The sequence below is a fragment of the Eublepharis macularius genome, chromosome 12 (genome assembly GCF_028583425.1).
Source record: "Eublepharis macularius isolate TG4126 chromosome 12, MPM_Emac_v1.0, whole genome shotgun sequence".
Taxonomy (NCBI): Eukaryota; Metazoa; Chordata; class Lepidosauria; order Squamata; family Eublepharidae; genus Eublepharis; species Eublepharis macularius.
Genome location: NC_072801.1, coordinates 45,447,532 through 45,462,401, shown reverse-complemented (window position 1 = coordinate 45,462,401; position 14,870 = coordinate 45,447,532). Strand labels below are relative to the sequence as shown.

General features: G+C 45.0%; 1 protein-coding gene across 3 annotated transcripts in view; it reads right to left on the bottom strand.

The window, feature by feature from the left end:
* PDK2 (pyruvate dehydrogenase kinase 2) overlaps positions 1 to 14,870 on the bottom strand; it is a 32,650-nt gene that overhangs the window by 9,073 nt on the left and 8,707 nt on the right. For 2 of the 3 annotated variants that reach the window (XM_054992698.1, XM_054992700.1), the window contains 6 exons: positions 7,627 to 7,698; positions 5,368 to 5,552; positions 5,056 to 5,145; positions 3,601 to 3,678; positions 2,679 to 2,708; positions 585 to 661 (listed from right to left, as the gene is read on the bottom strand). In XM_054992698.1, the coding sequence (XP_054848673.1) occupies positions 585 to 661; positions 2,679 to 2,708; positions 3,601 to 3,678; positions 5,056 to 5,145; positions 5,368 to 5,552; positions 7,627 to 7,698 (532 nt within the window). The remainder of the gene's footprint in view (positions 1 to 584; positions 662 to 2,678; positions 2,709 to 3,600; positions 3,679 to 5,055; positions 5,146 to 5,367; positions 5,553 to 7,626; positions 7,699 to 14,870) is intronic. The other variant, XM_054992699.1, reaches the window with a different exon arrangement.

Here is a 14,870-nt window from a genome sequence, read left to right as displayed (position 1 = left end):
ACACAGCCAGGACAAGTAAAAGGCCCTTAGCAAACTGGGAGGGGCATACCTGCGGGACATCTCTTACCCTATATTCCCCAGAGGATGTTCCAGACAGCAGATAAACAGCTACTGGTGATCTCTGGCTCCAAGAAGATTCACCTTGCCTTGGCCAGGGCCAGGGCTTTTTTGGCCCTGGCACCCTCCTGATGGAACTGTCTGTCTGTGAAGGCCTGGACCCAGCAGGGCCTGTTATTGTTCCACCAGGCCTGTAAGACAGAGATGTTCCACCAGGCTTATGGTGGTTGAGGCAGGTGGATCACCCAGCCGGCCTCCTACCAGTGTGTGTGTGTGTGGGGGGGGGATATGCCCCTGACTCTGTATTCATTAGATCACTGGCCACCTTGCCCATGGAGCCTGATGTTTGAAAAGTGGGGTGCAATATGTGCACTGCATTAGGATGCTTTTAATATAGTATTTATTTGATCTGCTTCCAGTGTTTTATATTTGTGTGTATTTTATTATGTTGTTTATCCACTCTGAGCCCACTTGAAGGGAGAGTGGACTAGAAATCAAATCAATCAATCCATCAATAAAATAATTACCTTGAACAGCTCAAAGAGCATGTGGTACAAATGAGAGGGGACATAGACCATATGGATGGGCTGGTCAGGATGATTCGCTAGAAGTGGGAGAAAGAGAGGTTATTAAGAACACTCGGCCCAGTGCCATCTTGTTCTCGTCCACCTTTTCCTACAATCCCATCCAGTGCAAGGCATCCACACATCCTTCTCCATTTATCCTTCACATGGCGACACCAAGGGCCAATTTTCAGCACCACCCATACAGATTTTAAGACCCATGTCCACAGCAAACTGGAAAGGTTAGATGCACACCGGTTTAACCAGGAATTCTGCCTCAGATCAGACACTGGCCTCTAAAAGACTGCTCCCCCTCCCCATTCTTTGTGCCAACAGGCAAGTGCTTTGGCCACTCAGTCAACATAAGAAGTCCTCAGAAGCAGCCGAGCACCCCCAAGTTCCCTGCTCTCCTTGCGGCTTCTCAGAGTCCAAGTGGCTCTTAGTTTGGCCTTTCTACTGGCTGACAGAGACTCTATGATCAGTTCCAATGCCAGTTAGAGACATTCTACCAGACATTTTGGACCGGGAACTGGATCCTACCAGTTTTTCCGTTTGGACTCACCCACTTTTCACTACAGTCCCCAACCCATTTGGTTTTTGTATCATAATCCCAAGCCTTCTCCAGTAGTCTCTGCCTCTACCTGGTACGATTTAACGCCTTGCGTTTCTACCCTATTTCCTGCCTCTAAACACTCAACTACCCCCAATGCCCTCCCCATGCAATGTTTTCTACAGCTATAACCTCCAAGGCCCCCCTGAGTTGTAAATTCCTGCAGAACCTTGATGATTAGTATAAACTAGGAAAACAGTGCAATTGTGTAAAAATTTGTCCAAGGCTAGAATGTAACTGTTTGCAGGATTCAGAGTATGTTTGAGAGTGGAAGTCTAGACATACACATTGCCCCTTCTGTTAGCTAAAAAATTTTTCGGGGTGCCTTAGCAGTGGGGGCGGGGGCTGATTTTTATCCCATTCTGTTGTGGAGAACTGAAAGAGACAGACTACGTAAGAAACACGATATCCCCCCTCCCCACAAGCAGCGAGGATGATGGATCGAGCTCAGTAATAGACTGACTCAGGACAGCTAAATGGGAAAGAGAGCAGGATGGAGAGGAGCCAAGCCCCTTCAGTGGGGTAAGAAAGCCAAGCTCTGTCAGTGTGCTGTTATGGGGGACACAATAAGAGGCTGATGAAGTTAATGCCTGGGGTGGACAGAAGAGACAGGAAACTTTTTCTCCTTCCTCCATCACACTAGAATTTGGGATCAGCTAACAGCTGATGGGTGCCAAAGGAAAATCCTTATTCACACAATGCATGACTGATGGAACGGATTGTAATGGGATCCAGTGATGGCCACTGGCCTTGATAGCTTTATAAGGGATGGATATTAGCCGCAACGACCAAATGAAACCTCCGTGTCTCTAGTCAGTGTACCTTGGAATGTCAGTGGTTGGGCAGGGGAAAGGCAAGACTGCTATGACACCTTGTTCTCTGCTTGCTGGCCTTCTAGGGCACATGACTGGACACCATGGGAAACAGGACGCTGGACCAGATGAGCCTTTCAGGTTGATCCAGAAGGAGTTTTGTTACGTTCGCACAAGAGATTGAGCAGATTTGGGAAGAGAAATGGACCCTTTCATTCGGGAGAAAAAGAGCGGGCATTTGACAGTTCCCATCCAGTAGAAAACATTGATTTCAGATGCAGGTGCTGGGATACTCAGTGCCCCATTCTGAGAAATACACTGACATTTTTAATATTTTGCACTGGTGTCACTTGTCCCGAAGGCTGTGATGAAAGAGGGGGGGGGGGAAACTGTTTGATCCTCCTTGACTCTGACTTCCCGTCACTGCGACTTCACGATGCAGAGAGCGGTATGTGTTGACTTCTCCATGCCGCTATGCCGTTCAAGGCACAGGAACCTTTAGCATCTTGCTGCAATTGTTTTTCAAGGCAAGGCAAGAAAAAGCCAGCAAGGAAGGAAGCCAGGATTCTAGCAGAGCTTTAGCTGCCAAGCCACAGTGCCAGTTCTACAACAGCCGCTTATCAAGTTGCTACTTACTGGGCCAAGAGTGAGGTCCTGTTCCTCTTTCTGATTTACATGGGTGGGGGAAAAAAGAGAATAATGAGGCGAGCAGTTGCTCTAAAAGCTCAAGGAACGGAGCTTTAACAGTATGTTTGAAAAGGGAGGGGCCCTCTAAAAGAAAAACATCCACAACGGGGACAGCAGAAGCTCAAAGCAGACCACCCCAAGGCATTTCCCAGGTGACTGGAATGTGATCTATATGACTGGGTACTTTGGTGGCTTGCAGCACGCGAGAGAGTGGCAAGGGAAAGCCAGACCGGAGATTACATGAGACAACTTGGACTTGTACAAATAGATTTTGTTCTCATTGGTAGAAATGAGATTACAGCGTATCTCTGCTGCTAAACTAAAGGGTGTGACACTGCCAATTTTTATTAATGCATTCTTATTCTCTCTCAAGCTCACAAAGAAGCTGGGATTTTAGTATTAATACTTTCCCTGTTGTGCAGTGTATCCCTATGCATGTTTACTCAGAAATACATCTCAATGGGTTGGATCCAACCAAGTTTTCTTGTGATGGAAAATGAAGGGGAGGGTTCCTCTTTGACCACCAAAAACTCTGTGCTGGAGATCATGGGGCCTGCTTGGACAAAAGCAATGGGTGATGGGGGCTTAGTAAGGAAGGGGGTTGGGAATGAGCAAGAAACTCACAGGAAGACCCTGGACGAGTATCTCACTCTAGCCTAACCTACCTCACAGGAGTGTTAGGAAGATAAAATGGAGAAAAGAAGAACCAAGCACACTACCCTGAACTTGAAAGAGGGGGGAGCTAAAAGTGGACTAGAAGCCTCTATACCAACCCCAGTACCCATCACTTCCATGCCTGCCTGTCTCCCTCGAGCATCCTTCTCTCTATCTTCAGCTTACCCCTCCCCCCACTGGTCTCCACAGGACTCACCATTCACTTCCTGGATCTCTAGCTCGGGAGATGCCAAGTAGTACTTGTCACAGAGGAGCTTGGCCATGTCATATGCATCTAAAAAAAGGGAGGTGGGGAAGACAGAAGAAAACGTGGTTAAGCACAGGAAGACAATCTGCCCCCTCTGTGTTGAGGTTATCTGCTTGCATTCTCTGTTGTAAAATTAGTAGAAATAGGGGTAATTCACACCAGTTTATGGAGAACCACCCCACGAGGGAGTGTGTGTGTGGACCCTCCCCTGTCACCACCTCTCTGTGTTCTCTCTACCCCGTACATTTAGGGATATGCAGCTACATATATACATATAAAAAAGCAAGGGGGGGCCCTCTTGTGTAGCTCAAAAAAACTAGAAGGGGGGCCCTCCCAAGATTACGGTATATTTTATTTGCTTCATTTATTAGTTCACCTTTCTCACTAGATGCTGAACTTGGGGTAATCTCCAGATTTGCAAAACAGTATATAAATTTACAAATTTATATAACTATGCGCACACACATCCCGAGGTGAAAATCTACCACAAATTAACTTGTGATATCTGCCCATGTGCAGATGTTGCATAAACAAAACTATACACAAATGGGTGGGTAGGGAGGTGGGGAGTTGCCAAGGGAAGAAGGGACCTGGCTGAACGAGCAGATGTGGGGGAACCAGGCAGTGAGTCAGAGCAAAAGAGGAGAAAGTGAAGTGTGTGTGTGTGTGTGTGTGTGTGTGTGTGTGTGTGTTTGGGGGGGTCCCTCCTGCCAGTCTTCATGCCCCCCTTGCATTCATACATATATATGTATTATACTGTGGCAATGTGTCCATCTAGGTCAAAATGGTCTATTCTGTGGCTTTCTAGGGGTTCAGGCAGAGAAAGGACTTCCTCAAGACCTGCTAACTGAATCCTTTACGCAGAGATGTTCCGGACTGAACTTGGGATAACCTGCAAAGCATTGCCACTGAGCCATGGCCCCTCCCCTAATATCCAGCAGGCCAATATTGAGTTTCCAATACTGGTGTTTCAAGAGAGGTGGAAAACATAAGGCCAATAAGAGATAGCTTTTTTAAAACAAGTATTTCCCCCGTCTGTCATCACCCAGAGAATTTATTCAGCAGTTACAGAGATCCAAACTGCATCTCATACCCAGAACAGCTGTATCTCCAACCCAATATGTATCTTTAAAGGTGCAGAATAAATCCTTGAAACATGTCAGCAATGACTGATCACGTAACAATTGTCCTTCATTGGCCTGGTCTCTTGCAGCTTCCCAGTTATTAATATAGCCCACTCTTTGCTTGGTGTTTGATGCTTCAAAAGAGCTTTTAATTTACTGGGATTCTGTGTCCATCAGGCACAAAACAGAATCCTGCAAAAGAGGGTAACCAAGAGTGGGGAACACGGTGGAGGAAAAGAGGTGCTCTCGGATAAAATAGAAAGGAGGGGGGCCCACTGACCTCTGACCACCTCTGAGACGTTGCAGTGAGGATCAATGCTGCCGATGTGCTTGGGATGGGCCGGATTGGTGCTGCCATCAAAAATCAAGGCTGGGGGATGGATGGACAGAAAGAAGACAGAAACATCAGACATGATTTGATGCAAGTAGGCAGGGTCAGCAGGGGCATCAAAGAAGCATGGTGTGGATTGCTACACCCACTTATTTTCAAGGCGGCATTACACACCAAGGAATGGCAAACAGAAACCACTGCTGTACAGATGCAGCCCAAGGGGGTGGGGAAGAGAAAAAGATTAAATTCAAAGCAACTCACTGTGTTGATTGATCAGCATGCGGATGGAGATCCGGCTAAGGTAGAAGCGATCTAGGAAGTACTGGATGTTCTGGTTGGAGACTGGGTCATCCCCATAAGCCTCCTTGTACTCGATCACACCTTGTGCCATGGTGGGGACCACATCATTGTGGCGGTTCCGGATGGTGACCAGGGAATTAGTGAACCTAGGAGGAAGACGGGTGTTAACAGAAATCTCAAAAGCATGAAACTGCTGTGAAATTAACATACATGCCACCTTCCCAAACTGGCACTCATACCAGTCTGGGACTCTGTGGTTCAGTTCAGACATAAATGAAGTCATGGATTATTTTAATTATGGTAGGTTTGTAAAACTTAGATCTGGCTTGCAGATGAACGCACAAATCCTGATTTGCCTCCACAAATGCTGATCTTCATTGCCTTTACACTGTAGCTCAGAAGGCCACTGAAGCTGAATCTTTGTGTTCACACCATAACTAAGACTAACTGTGGTTAATAAACTAACTTCAGATTCTGGTTTGACAGACCTCTACTAACCATAGTTCGCTAAGTGGATAGCATACAGACACTGACATGGATCATATTTTGTTTAATTAAACCATGGTTTTTGCAAAGTTTCTGGACAGCACCTTGAGATGTAAAATTTTCAGCAATTTTGAAGCCACAGGGGGAATTTTCCCCCATTTCTCTCCTGAAAAATTAAATTAAAATGCATGCAATATTTATTTTCCTATCAAACATAACCTAATTTTCCTGTTTTAACACAAAATGCATCCTTTATAACTTACTTAACATATAAAACTGCAATATCTGACATAGTTATGGAACTTAAAAGTTATAAATGCCTCAGTTTTCTAAAAGCAAAATGGCGAATATGCCCAATACTTGAGAGAGAACTGCAAGCGGAGGTACCCTCTGCTACCTTAGCACAAAAATCTTAATTTTTTGTTATCTAAAAAGTGGGAAACATACGTTAAACAAACAAACAAACAAACAAAAAGCTCTGTAGTAAATCACATAAAATATATTGTTAGATTAGAAAAAAAGTCGCACACAATAAAATAGCATATTTTGATTTGTAGTTAAACTTTCTAAGATTAAAGCATTGAACTATTCAGTGGTATATTATCAGCATACACTTGACAACATTTTGATTATGTACAAAATTAGTCACATTTAAAAATGAAAGTATCAGCCCCTCTAGTCTCTAAACAGAATCAGTTTCTGCAACTCCTGACTATGAGTCTTCATTTTTATCCTCATGCAGCTCTTTGGAAAACTTGAGGTTTCCACAAATTGAAACAAGCTTCTCTACTAGTTTGTATCTTCTAGGTGCAGAAACGCATCTTGAATTAAAGAGCTGTGTATGTCTACAACATGCTTTTTAAAAAATGAATTTCTCCAAAATTTCCAATCTTTCCATCAGAAAAACTGAAGGGAAAAAAAAGGCCTGGGGGAAAAATCATTTTTTTCTCTGAATGTTTTTGGGGTTTTTTTTCTGGGCCTTCACATCTCTCACTGCGCCATTGTCAATAATAAACAACGTACCCATTGGTGGCTCTCAAGGGAATCACTATTCATAGCAGATTCCCTCCCTGAGCAATGACCAGCAGAACAGAGGGTGCTCTCCTTCACAACTAAGGACGTGGAAGCAGGCATGTTATGAATTACAGCCATGGAGCGAATCTGCAGAACAAGCCATAATATGGCACCCTTAGGATAGCGCACATAGTCAAGGCTGAAACTCACAGCTGGAACCTGCAAGGCTTAGGATGCTGATTCTGGCCGAAAGGGATGTTGAGCGGCAGACCTGGGCTCAGTTATCAGCTGAAGACACACAAGGACTGGGTTGAACTATTTTGACCCAAGGCTCTTGGGGATGGTTAAAATTACGCACCTATTAAAATACACTCGAGTCCTTAAAAAAATCTAACAAAATGAGAAACAGCAATGAAACCTAAACATCCCAGTAATACACAACAAAAGCAGCAGCAGCAGCAGGCCCAAAATGCAATAAAAAAAAATTCAATAGCAGAGAACAAATGTTAGCAGTCGGTAAAATGAAAACTTTTAAGAGCAAGTAAACGTGATAAAGCCATCGAGGTTTATAAGTGATAATATAAAATTGCTGCTGCAGATAAGATATGTAATGAGACAGTGCAGAAGAATATCTAAAGATGCCAGAGCCTAGAAGACCCACTAAACTGGGAATCCTTACATACATGCTCTCAATGCCCCCCCCCCCGATCCAAAACTCACTGTCCCAGTGTCCCTTGGTCCTCGGGGTCCTTATCCAGGAACACCATGATGTCCAACAAGCTCTGCACATACCTGGTGGAAAAAAGCAAGAAGATCAACAGGTGTTCCAAAACTACTTGGATGGAAAAGAATTTGCACAAGCCCATCTGGTGCAAGGTTGCTCTGCCCCGCAGAGGTGGGCTGAGGACCAACTGAACAGGAATGGAGGAGCAGATCAACCACCCCTGCTCTGCTCGGATGCTATCTCCAGCCAGGACTAGAACCCCTTTTGCCCCAGAGTATGGAGGCAGGGGGCAGATTTTGTTTTCCTTTTACCCCTCTCCTTTGATCTGTTGCAGGGAGGAAATCATGGGGCATTTTTAAAGCTTGAGCAAAAGTGGGCATGTTTCTCAGTGGAAAAAAGGCACCCTGTCAATGCAAATGGGACGAGTGGGAATGGCCAAGCCTGGAGTTTGCTGCAATTAAGATATTGCACCAGTATTAAAAGTTACTGCATCAGTTGCCTACTTGATTCCAGGTGGAATTCAAGATGGTTATGACCTGCAAAGCCCTTCAAGGCTTAGGACTCACACTTTCTTCAGGACCACCTCTATTCCTAGGCAATAGTTCTGCTCATCAGATTAACAGCCAAAGGAGAGTTTACGTGCCACATGAGCTGGAACTTGGGCGCCAGATCTGACTCACTGTGGCATATAACAACTCACATGAAGTGAGTTTACTCACCTTAAATGGACTATGTTGGGGTCCAGGGCAAAGTGAGGGGTAGGAGTGGCTTCCAGTTTCCCTATCACACCATTTTCATCAACAGAAATGTGAGGCCAGAGAAAGGAGCAGCTGCTCCCCACCACAGCTGTTTCTTCTGGTGAAAACGGTGCAGTGGGGAAGCTGGAGGCTTCACAGCACTCAAGCCCAAAGGAGCAACAAAGCGCTTGTTAGGTGAGTAAACCCATTTCTTAAGAGTTGTTATGCTTGACAGCAGGTTGGGTATCCATGTCCCGACTCATGTCTAGTTGGGCTCTAAGAGGGCCATTATACAGGCGGATTAAATCAGCACCTGCCGCTTCAGGGCTTTTTCAGTGCTGGCTCCTGCACAGGAGGGCTTGCATTATTAGCGTTCTGCCTGCAATACAAAATCAAAATATTGTGGAATCTCCACTAGATAAAAAAGCCTCCCATTCATCTAACATTTTAGTGTGTGTTATATATTGTTTTTAAATCAAAAAGAGTCCAGTAGCACCTTTAAGACTAACCAATTTTATTTTAGCATAAGCTTTCGAGAATCAAGTTCTCTTCGTCAGATGCCTGATACAGAGACACCAGTCTCTGTATCAGGCATCTGACGAAGAGAACTTGATTCTCGAAAGCTTATGCTAAAATAAAATTGGTTAGTCTTAAAGGTGCTACTGGACTCTTTTTGATTTTGCTACCACAGACTAACACGGCTAACTTCTCTGCATATATTGTTTTTAGTTTTGCTTTATTCTGGGGTGTTTCAAAAATCATTGTAACCCCCGTATAAATGATTAAGAACAAGCAAATAAAATCCTGCATCCCTGGAGTTCTGGCGGTGAGAGTTTGCATCTATGACTTTTGGAAATTTTGAAAGTTCTTCCCAGATTTCAGAATATCACATTTATGCTTGTTGATATCAGAAGGGTTTATTGTCAGGCAATACTCCTTGCAACAAATGTCACAGCATTTCAACTTTCAAAATCCAGTACATGCTCACCATACTCTGTGTTCCACGCTGCATTCAAACATCATGGCAGAGACTTTTTCATGATGGGCATGAATGCAGCTTGCCGCTATACTCATGTGCTTGCTTCACCCTTCCCTCCTCCCATGGTACATGCAGGTTAATGAAAGACTTCCAAGTTTAGGAATCCTTGAACTGAGATCTGATCCAAGGGAATATCCTTGTTCAGGTTCCCAGGTGAACTGGAGTGCATGTCACGCCCCCCCCGCCCCCCGCAAACCCTTGGATTCTGAACTCTGTCATTTGTATCTTAAATCCGTTCAGATCACAGGCCCATCTGTTATCATTCCCAGAAAGAAAAAAAAAACGCTGCCTCTGGAGATCTTCAAGGAAACAAGCCAATTGGGCTGAGGTTCCTGCTCTCTGTCTATATTTGGAAGAGGTGAGATCTGTGCCTTGTATCTGGTTCTCATGAAGGAAACAAACCATTCCATTTCAGATGGCAGGTGAGGACTGACATGACTGAATGCTTCTTCACATGTAAGAAAATGAAACACTCCACATCAAAAGCCAGCACAAGAGGGAGATGCTGGATTTCTAGGTGAAGGGGTTATCCACCTATGGAGAAGCATTCATTCATTCACATTCACACACAAACAGGCACACAATATTCCACGGCGGGTCAGCCACCTCCACGAGAAGCAGACCTGAGAATGCTTTTAGCAATCAGATAGGGGGGTACAAAGAGATACAGGCTTCATGGCAACAGTGAACTGTACATGTACAGCCTTTACCAAGAAGACACATGAAAGCTCAAGCACATTACAGGTTTGCTGTAGAGAAAGAGCCAAACGTCCAAAGTCCCGACCACGGAGACAGGAAGCTTGCCTGTGCACAGCAAGGAGTTAACAGGCCAACATGCTCTGCTGCAGAAGTCTCTTGTTAGAGAAACGACCCAGTTCCAAAGCCTGCTTGGGGAAAGGGGAGGGGTATAGAGGAAGAAAGTGGGCTTTGTAACAATTAACTTGGCTCTTTGCACCGGTGAACAGGGCGGCATGATTCGCAGCATGAATTTCCTCTGCATGTTGCTCAGCAACTGCAAAGGGACTGGGGGGGGGGCAGTCCAGAGCGAAACAAACAAACCGGTCATCTCGTGCTTCCTCATAGTGGAGCAAAGGTCAGGCCATTTGCACATTTGGTACACAGTGGCTGAAAAGGGGCTGCCTCTGATTTCTCCTCCCACCCCTCAGTGATTTTTTTCAATGACCTTGGAATAGTCTGGAGACACTGGCACTAACATTTATACCAGCACAACCTTTCATGAGTCAGAGCTCGCTTCATCAGGCACATGAACATGCAACCTTCAAACTGCCAGTGACTGCTAACAGAATCTACAGGAAGAGGAAGACCAAGGACTTCACTCACTCCGCTCTCCAAGGCTCAGGCAAACAGACCGCTCCACACCTGGCACCTTTCCACTCCCGCATGCTTAATGATTTCTGAGAGGGGCCCATGAGACCCTAGTCAGAGAAAGAGAGCATCTGCTTGGCATGCGGAAGGTCTCAAGTTCAATCCCTGACACCTCCAGATAGAAGGACTGGGTTGCAGGTGACTGACTGCCTGGGACCTTGGAGAGCCTCCGCTGGTCAGAGCGGACAATGCTGACTTTAACAAACCAGCAGCCTGACTCAGTAGAAGGCACATAACATGTGAATCTGACAAGCATCTGGCCCTTGGAAAGCAGAGGGGGCTGCCTGCAGTCTCTCTGAAGCTGTGAAGGGGGTGGGGGGATTTAGAGAGCAGACTTTTCAGAGGCTGGGGGAGGACTCTCATGTCCAATAAAGCAGGAGCACTTGAAGAGGGGATGGATTAGGGCTGATCTATGACAGGTCGAATCCACATTACTCATTCTAAGTCACATGTTCCCCGCATTCCCCACGCAATCCCGAGTGCCGGTCACATTACCTCATTAAACAGACGCATTTCATTCGCATTTCTCCCGAATATGTGGTCACAGGTTTTCAACGGGAGTTTCACGGTGGCCGTGAACGGGCCAATGTGCAATTTACGTGGTTTTTTTAAAAACCACCCCCCTTCCTGTCTCTCCGGCCGTTCCAAGAGTTCCTATTGGCTGATTCAACTTGCAAGTGCTCCATAGTCTGCAAAAGACTGTTTTTGACTTCATAGCATTGAATTTATTGATTATGCTGTTTCTGAATCAAATCTGGCAGTTTGAAAAATCATTTTGGGGTGAATCCATCCTCAGAACGGACTCGCGAAACTTCCTTTTTAACTGTTTTTTATTTTTTTTATTTTATATTACTGTAATATCAAAATTACGAAATATCGAAATAATGACCAAGGAAGTGAAACTTCAGTAAAATTCAGGCACTGAACTGTCCTGCATAGGAAATGCCCACGAAAGCTTCCCACATGCTTCCAAATTTCCAAAAAAGAAACAGGAGAGAGCCATCAGTGCTGTCAGTGGGGGAAAGAGAGGCATCATTATCTTCAATGATGTTTCTTTATAAGGCAAGATCGAAATAACGGAAAAGTGCGCTCAAAAAAATAAAAAAAAAATGGGCGGGAAAAAAAGGTCCCGCCCCAAAAAGCATTTTTTGAGCGACCGTGTGATCAGAGGGACGTGCGAGAAAGACGGATTGGAAGCAGGAATGTGAACGAAGAGGAAAAAATCGCGGATTGGAGGCAAACGGAAGATATCCGATAAACATGCGGGTAATGGGTGAATGTGGATTCGACCACATTCTGAAGTCCTACGGAAGACTAAGCCAAATTTGCAGTTCCCATGATTCATCCACTCCATTTTCACAGTCCCTCAACTTTCCAATGATGCTATGGTCAACCTCTTATGTCATGTTCCCTGTTTCCACCTTATTTATGTTATTTATAGTCCGTCTTTCTTAATCAGACTCAAGGCAGATTACAGAGTCTTTTCTTCCCCTCTATATAAAACACAACTACAGAGCAACAGACAGTCAAAGCACAACTGTAGACCCTCCCTCCCAACCAAAAACATTCGCTTTATAATAATCCTTCTCCCTTTCAGTTTGATTAATTCCTTTCTGTTTTCTCCAGGAATTGTTGAATTAATTTTATAGACGAGGGGGAGAACTTAAGATTTTTTTTAAAAAAAGGAAGCCAAGTCATTAACTTTCCCCCATTTTTAAATGACTGGGCAATTTTAGCAATTTTCTGCTAAGACTTTTAAGAAGAGTGTTGACTTTAACTTGCAATCTTTCCAGAGTGCTGTGTGAAATCCCCATTTCCATTCCAGCAGCAGCTGACTGCAAAAAGGAAACAGTGAAAAAGGCATGAAATGCGGAGCCAGCCCAGGAGAGCTGAGGATGGAAATGGATCGGAGACATCAGGCTGAATCTGGGACAGCTACTCTTTTGCAGCTAGAATAGGTTTGAAGGCCTTTCAATGCGAAAATGTTCATTATCAGTTTGAGGATATGTTTTTGAAGTCTCATCTTTTCTAACTTTTGTTTCATTTTGTAGAAAGACAGCGGTTACCTAACCTGAGTCAAAGGGGCAGGCAGGCATTTTCCGGGTGCCAGCGCCAGACTTTAAAATGAGCAAATGCCTCAAATTCCTGCCACCGGGATCAACGTGTAATGACTCCCAATCCCAGCTGTAAAGGGCCAGCCTCCTTTTTCAAAGAAAAAGAACAGAAAAACTGGTTTGTTTGGATCACTGTTTTGCAAGGCAAACTTGATGGCCCTGGGTCTATCGGGAGTCCAGTTTCACCGCCTGCTACAAAAATGGGAGGGATTTCGGTGCACTCAGGTGAACGCCCAGACAGGCAGAACAATATTCATTTGCATTTAAAAAACATCCCCCTCCCCCAAAAAGGCCTGACAATAAATGTTAGGATCACTTGGAGAGGCAGCGTGGGGAAGAGAACGACGTTCCCTTAAGCCCCTAATGAAGAGGTGTGCAGATAACGGCCTGGGGCCACATCCAGTGCACTCGAGTTTTCCTGTGGCCCTCAAGCTTCTCAACTCTTTGACAGGAGCCTTGGCTCACCAGACTGTAACACCAGCTAGTGGGCTGATGCTCCGGAAAAACTGCCATACAGTGGAAGGACTTTAAAAAGCAGGAGAGAGGGCCACACTTGTACCCTCCTGCTTCTGAAGACTCCAAAGTGAATGACGGATCTTCCTGTTTCCAGGGCCAGAGTCCAAGTCTGAGCCCTCAAAAACAGGCAGGGATCCAGATGTGGCCTTCAGGCTGACAGACTGGCTTGCTCCCATGCTAACAAGTTATAGCATGCTGAAAAGGGTGCATGGCACATATTTCCTGACCTTAACACCCCCCCACACCCAATTTTCCCATTTAGTGGGGCGGGGGGGGATACTATGTTCTAGGTTCTGATGATGACACTCCAGACAGAATAAACAGCTTCCCCTCAATAGCAGGTGAGCATGAATCTAAGCATGGGGTCAAAAGTCTTTTGATAATGTACTATGAGAAAGAATTTCTGTAGTTAATCCCCCCCCCAGTTCTTTATGGACACCCAATCTGTGTACAAATGACACTGATTGCTGAATATTTAAAGGAAGGGAGAATAGGTCTGAGGAGCAGGATAAGGAGCCACGAGTTTCAACTTGCAGGGAGATAGACTTAATAACAACAACAACAACATTTGATTTATATACCACCCTTCAGGATGACTTAACACCTACTCAAAGAGGTTTACAAAGTATGTTATTATTACCCCCACAACAACAAACACCCTGTGAGGTGAGTGGGGCTGAGAGAGCTCCGAGAAGCTGTGACTGACCCAAGGTCACCCAGCTGGCTTCAAGTGGAGGAGTGGGGAATCAAACCCGGTTCTCCAGATTAAAGTCCCATGCTCTTAACCACTACATCAAACTGGCTCTCTTAAGTGCAAGAGACTAGAGAGAGAATGGGATCAGGAGAGGTGCAGAAAGGGATCTCCCTCTTAGAAAGGTTAAAAAAAACCTTCCAAAAAAAGCTCCCAAAAATTCTACATAAGAGGAGGTTTAACATCAAAGCTCTAGCTCTCACGAACTTCAGTGGTGGTGGCAAACCAGTGTCTTAGGCTGTACCACTTCAGGCTGTAGTTAAGGACTAAATGCTCCCCCACAGAGAAATTCCCAGTACATAGGAACAGTAGCATATCAGGGAAGTACCTATCCTTTTCCTGGACGGGCCAATTTTCTACTTTCAGATATATTTCGTTGTTTTCCTTCCATCCTCACCTGCAGTAATTCAAACCATTCACAGGTGGAAAAGAGCAAGAGTCTGGTAGCACCTAGAAGACTAACAAAATTTGTGGTAGGGTATGAGCTTTCGTGAGTCATAGATCACGTCTTCAGATACTGAGCTGTGACTCACGAAAGCTCATACCCTACTACAAATGTTGTTAGTCTTATAGGGGCTACCAGACTTTTGCTCTTTTCTACTGCTACCGACAGACTAACATGGCTACCCATCTTGATCTATCACCATTCACAGGTTTGCCCCCCTCATTAACAGTCTGTGAGAACCAAGCCTAACGT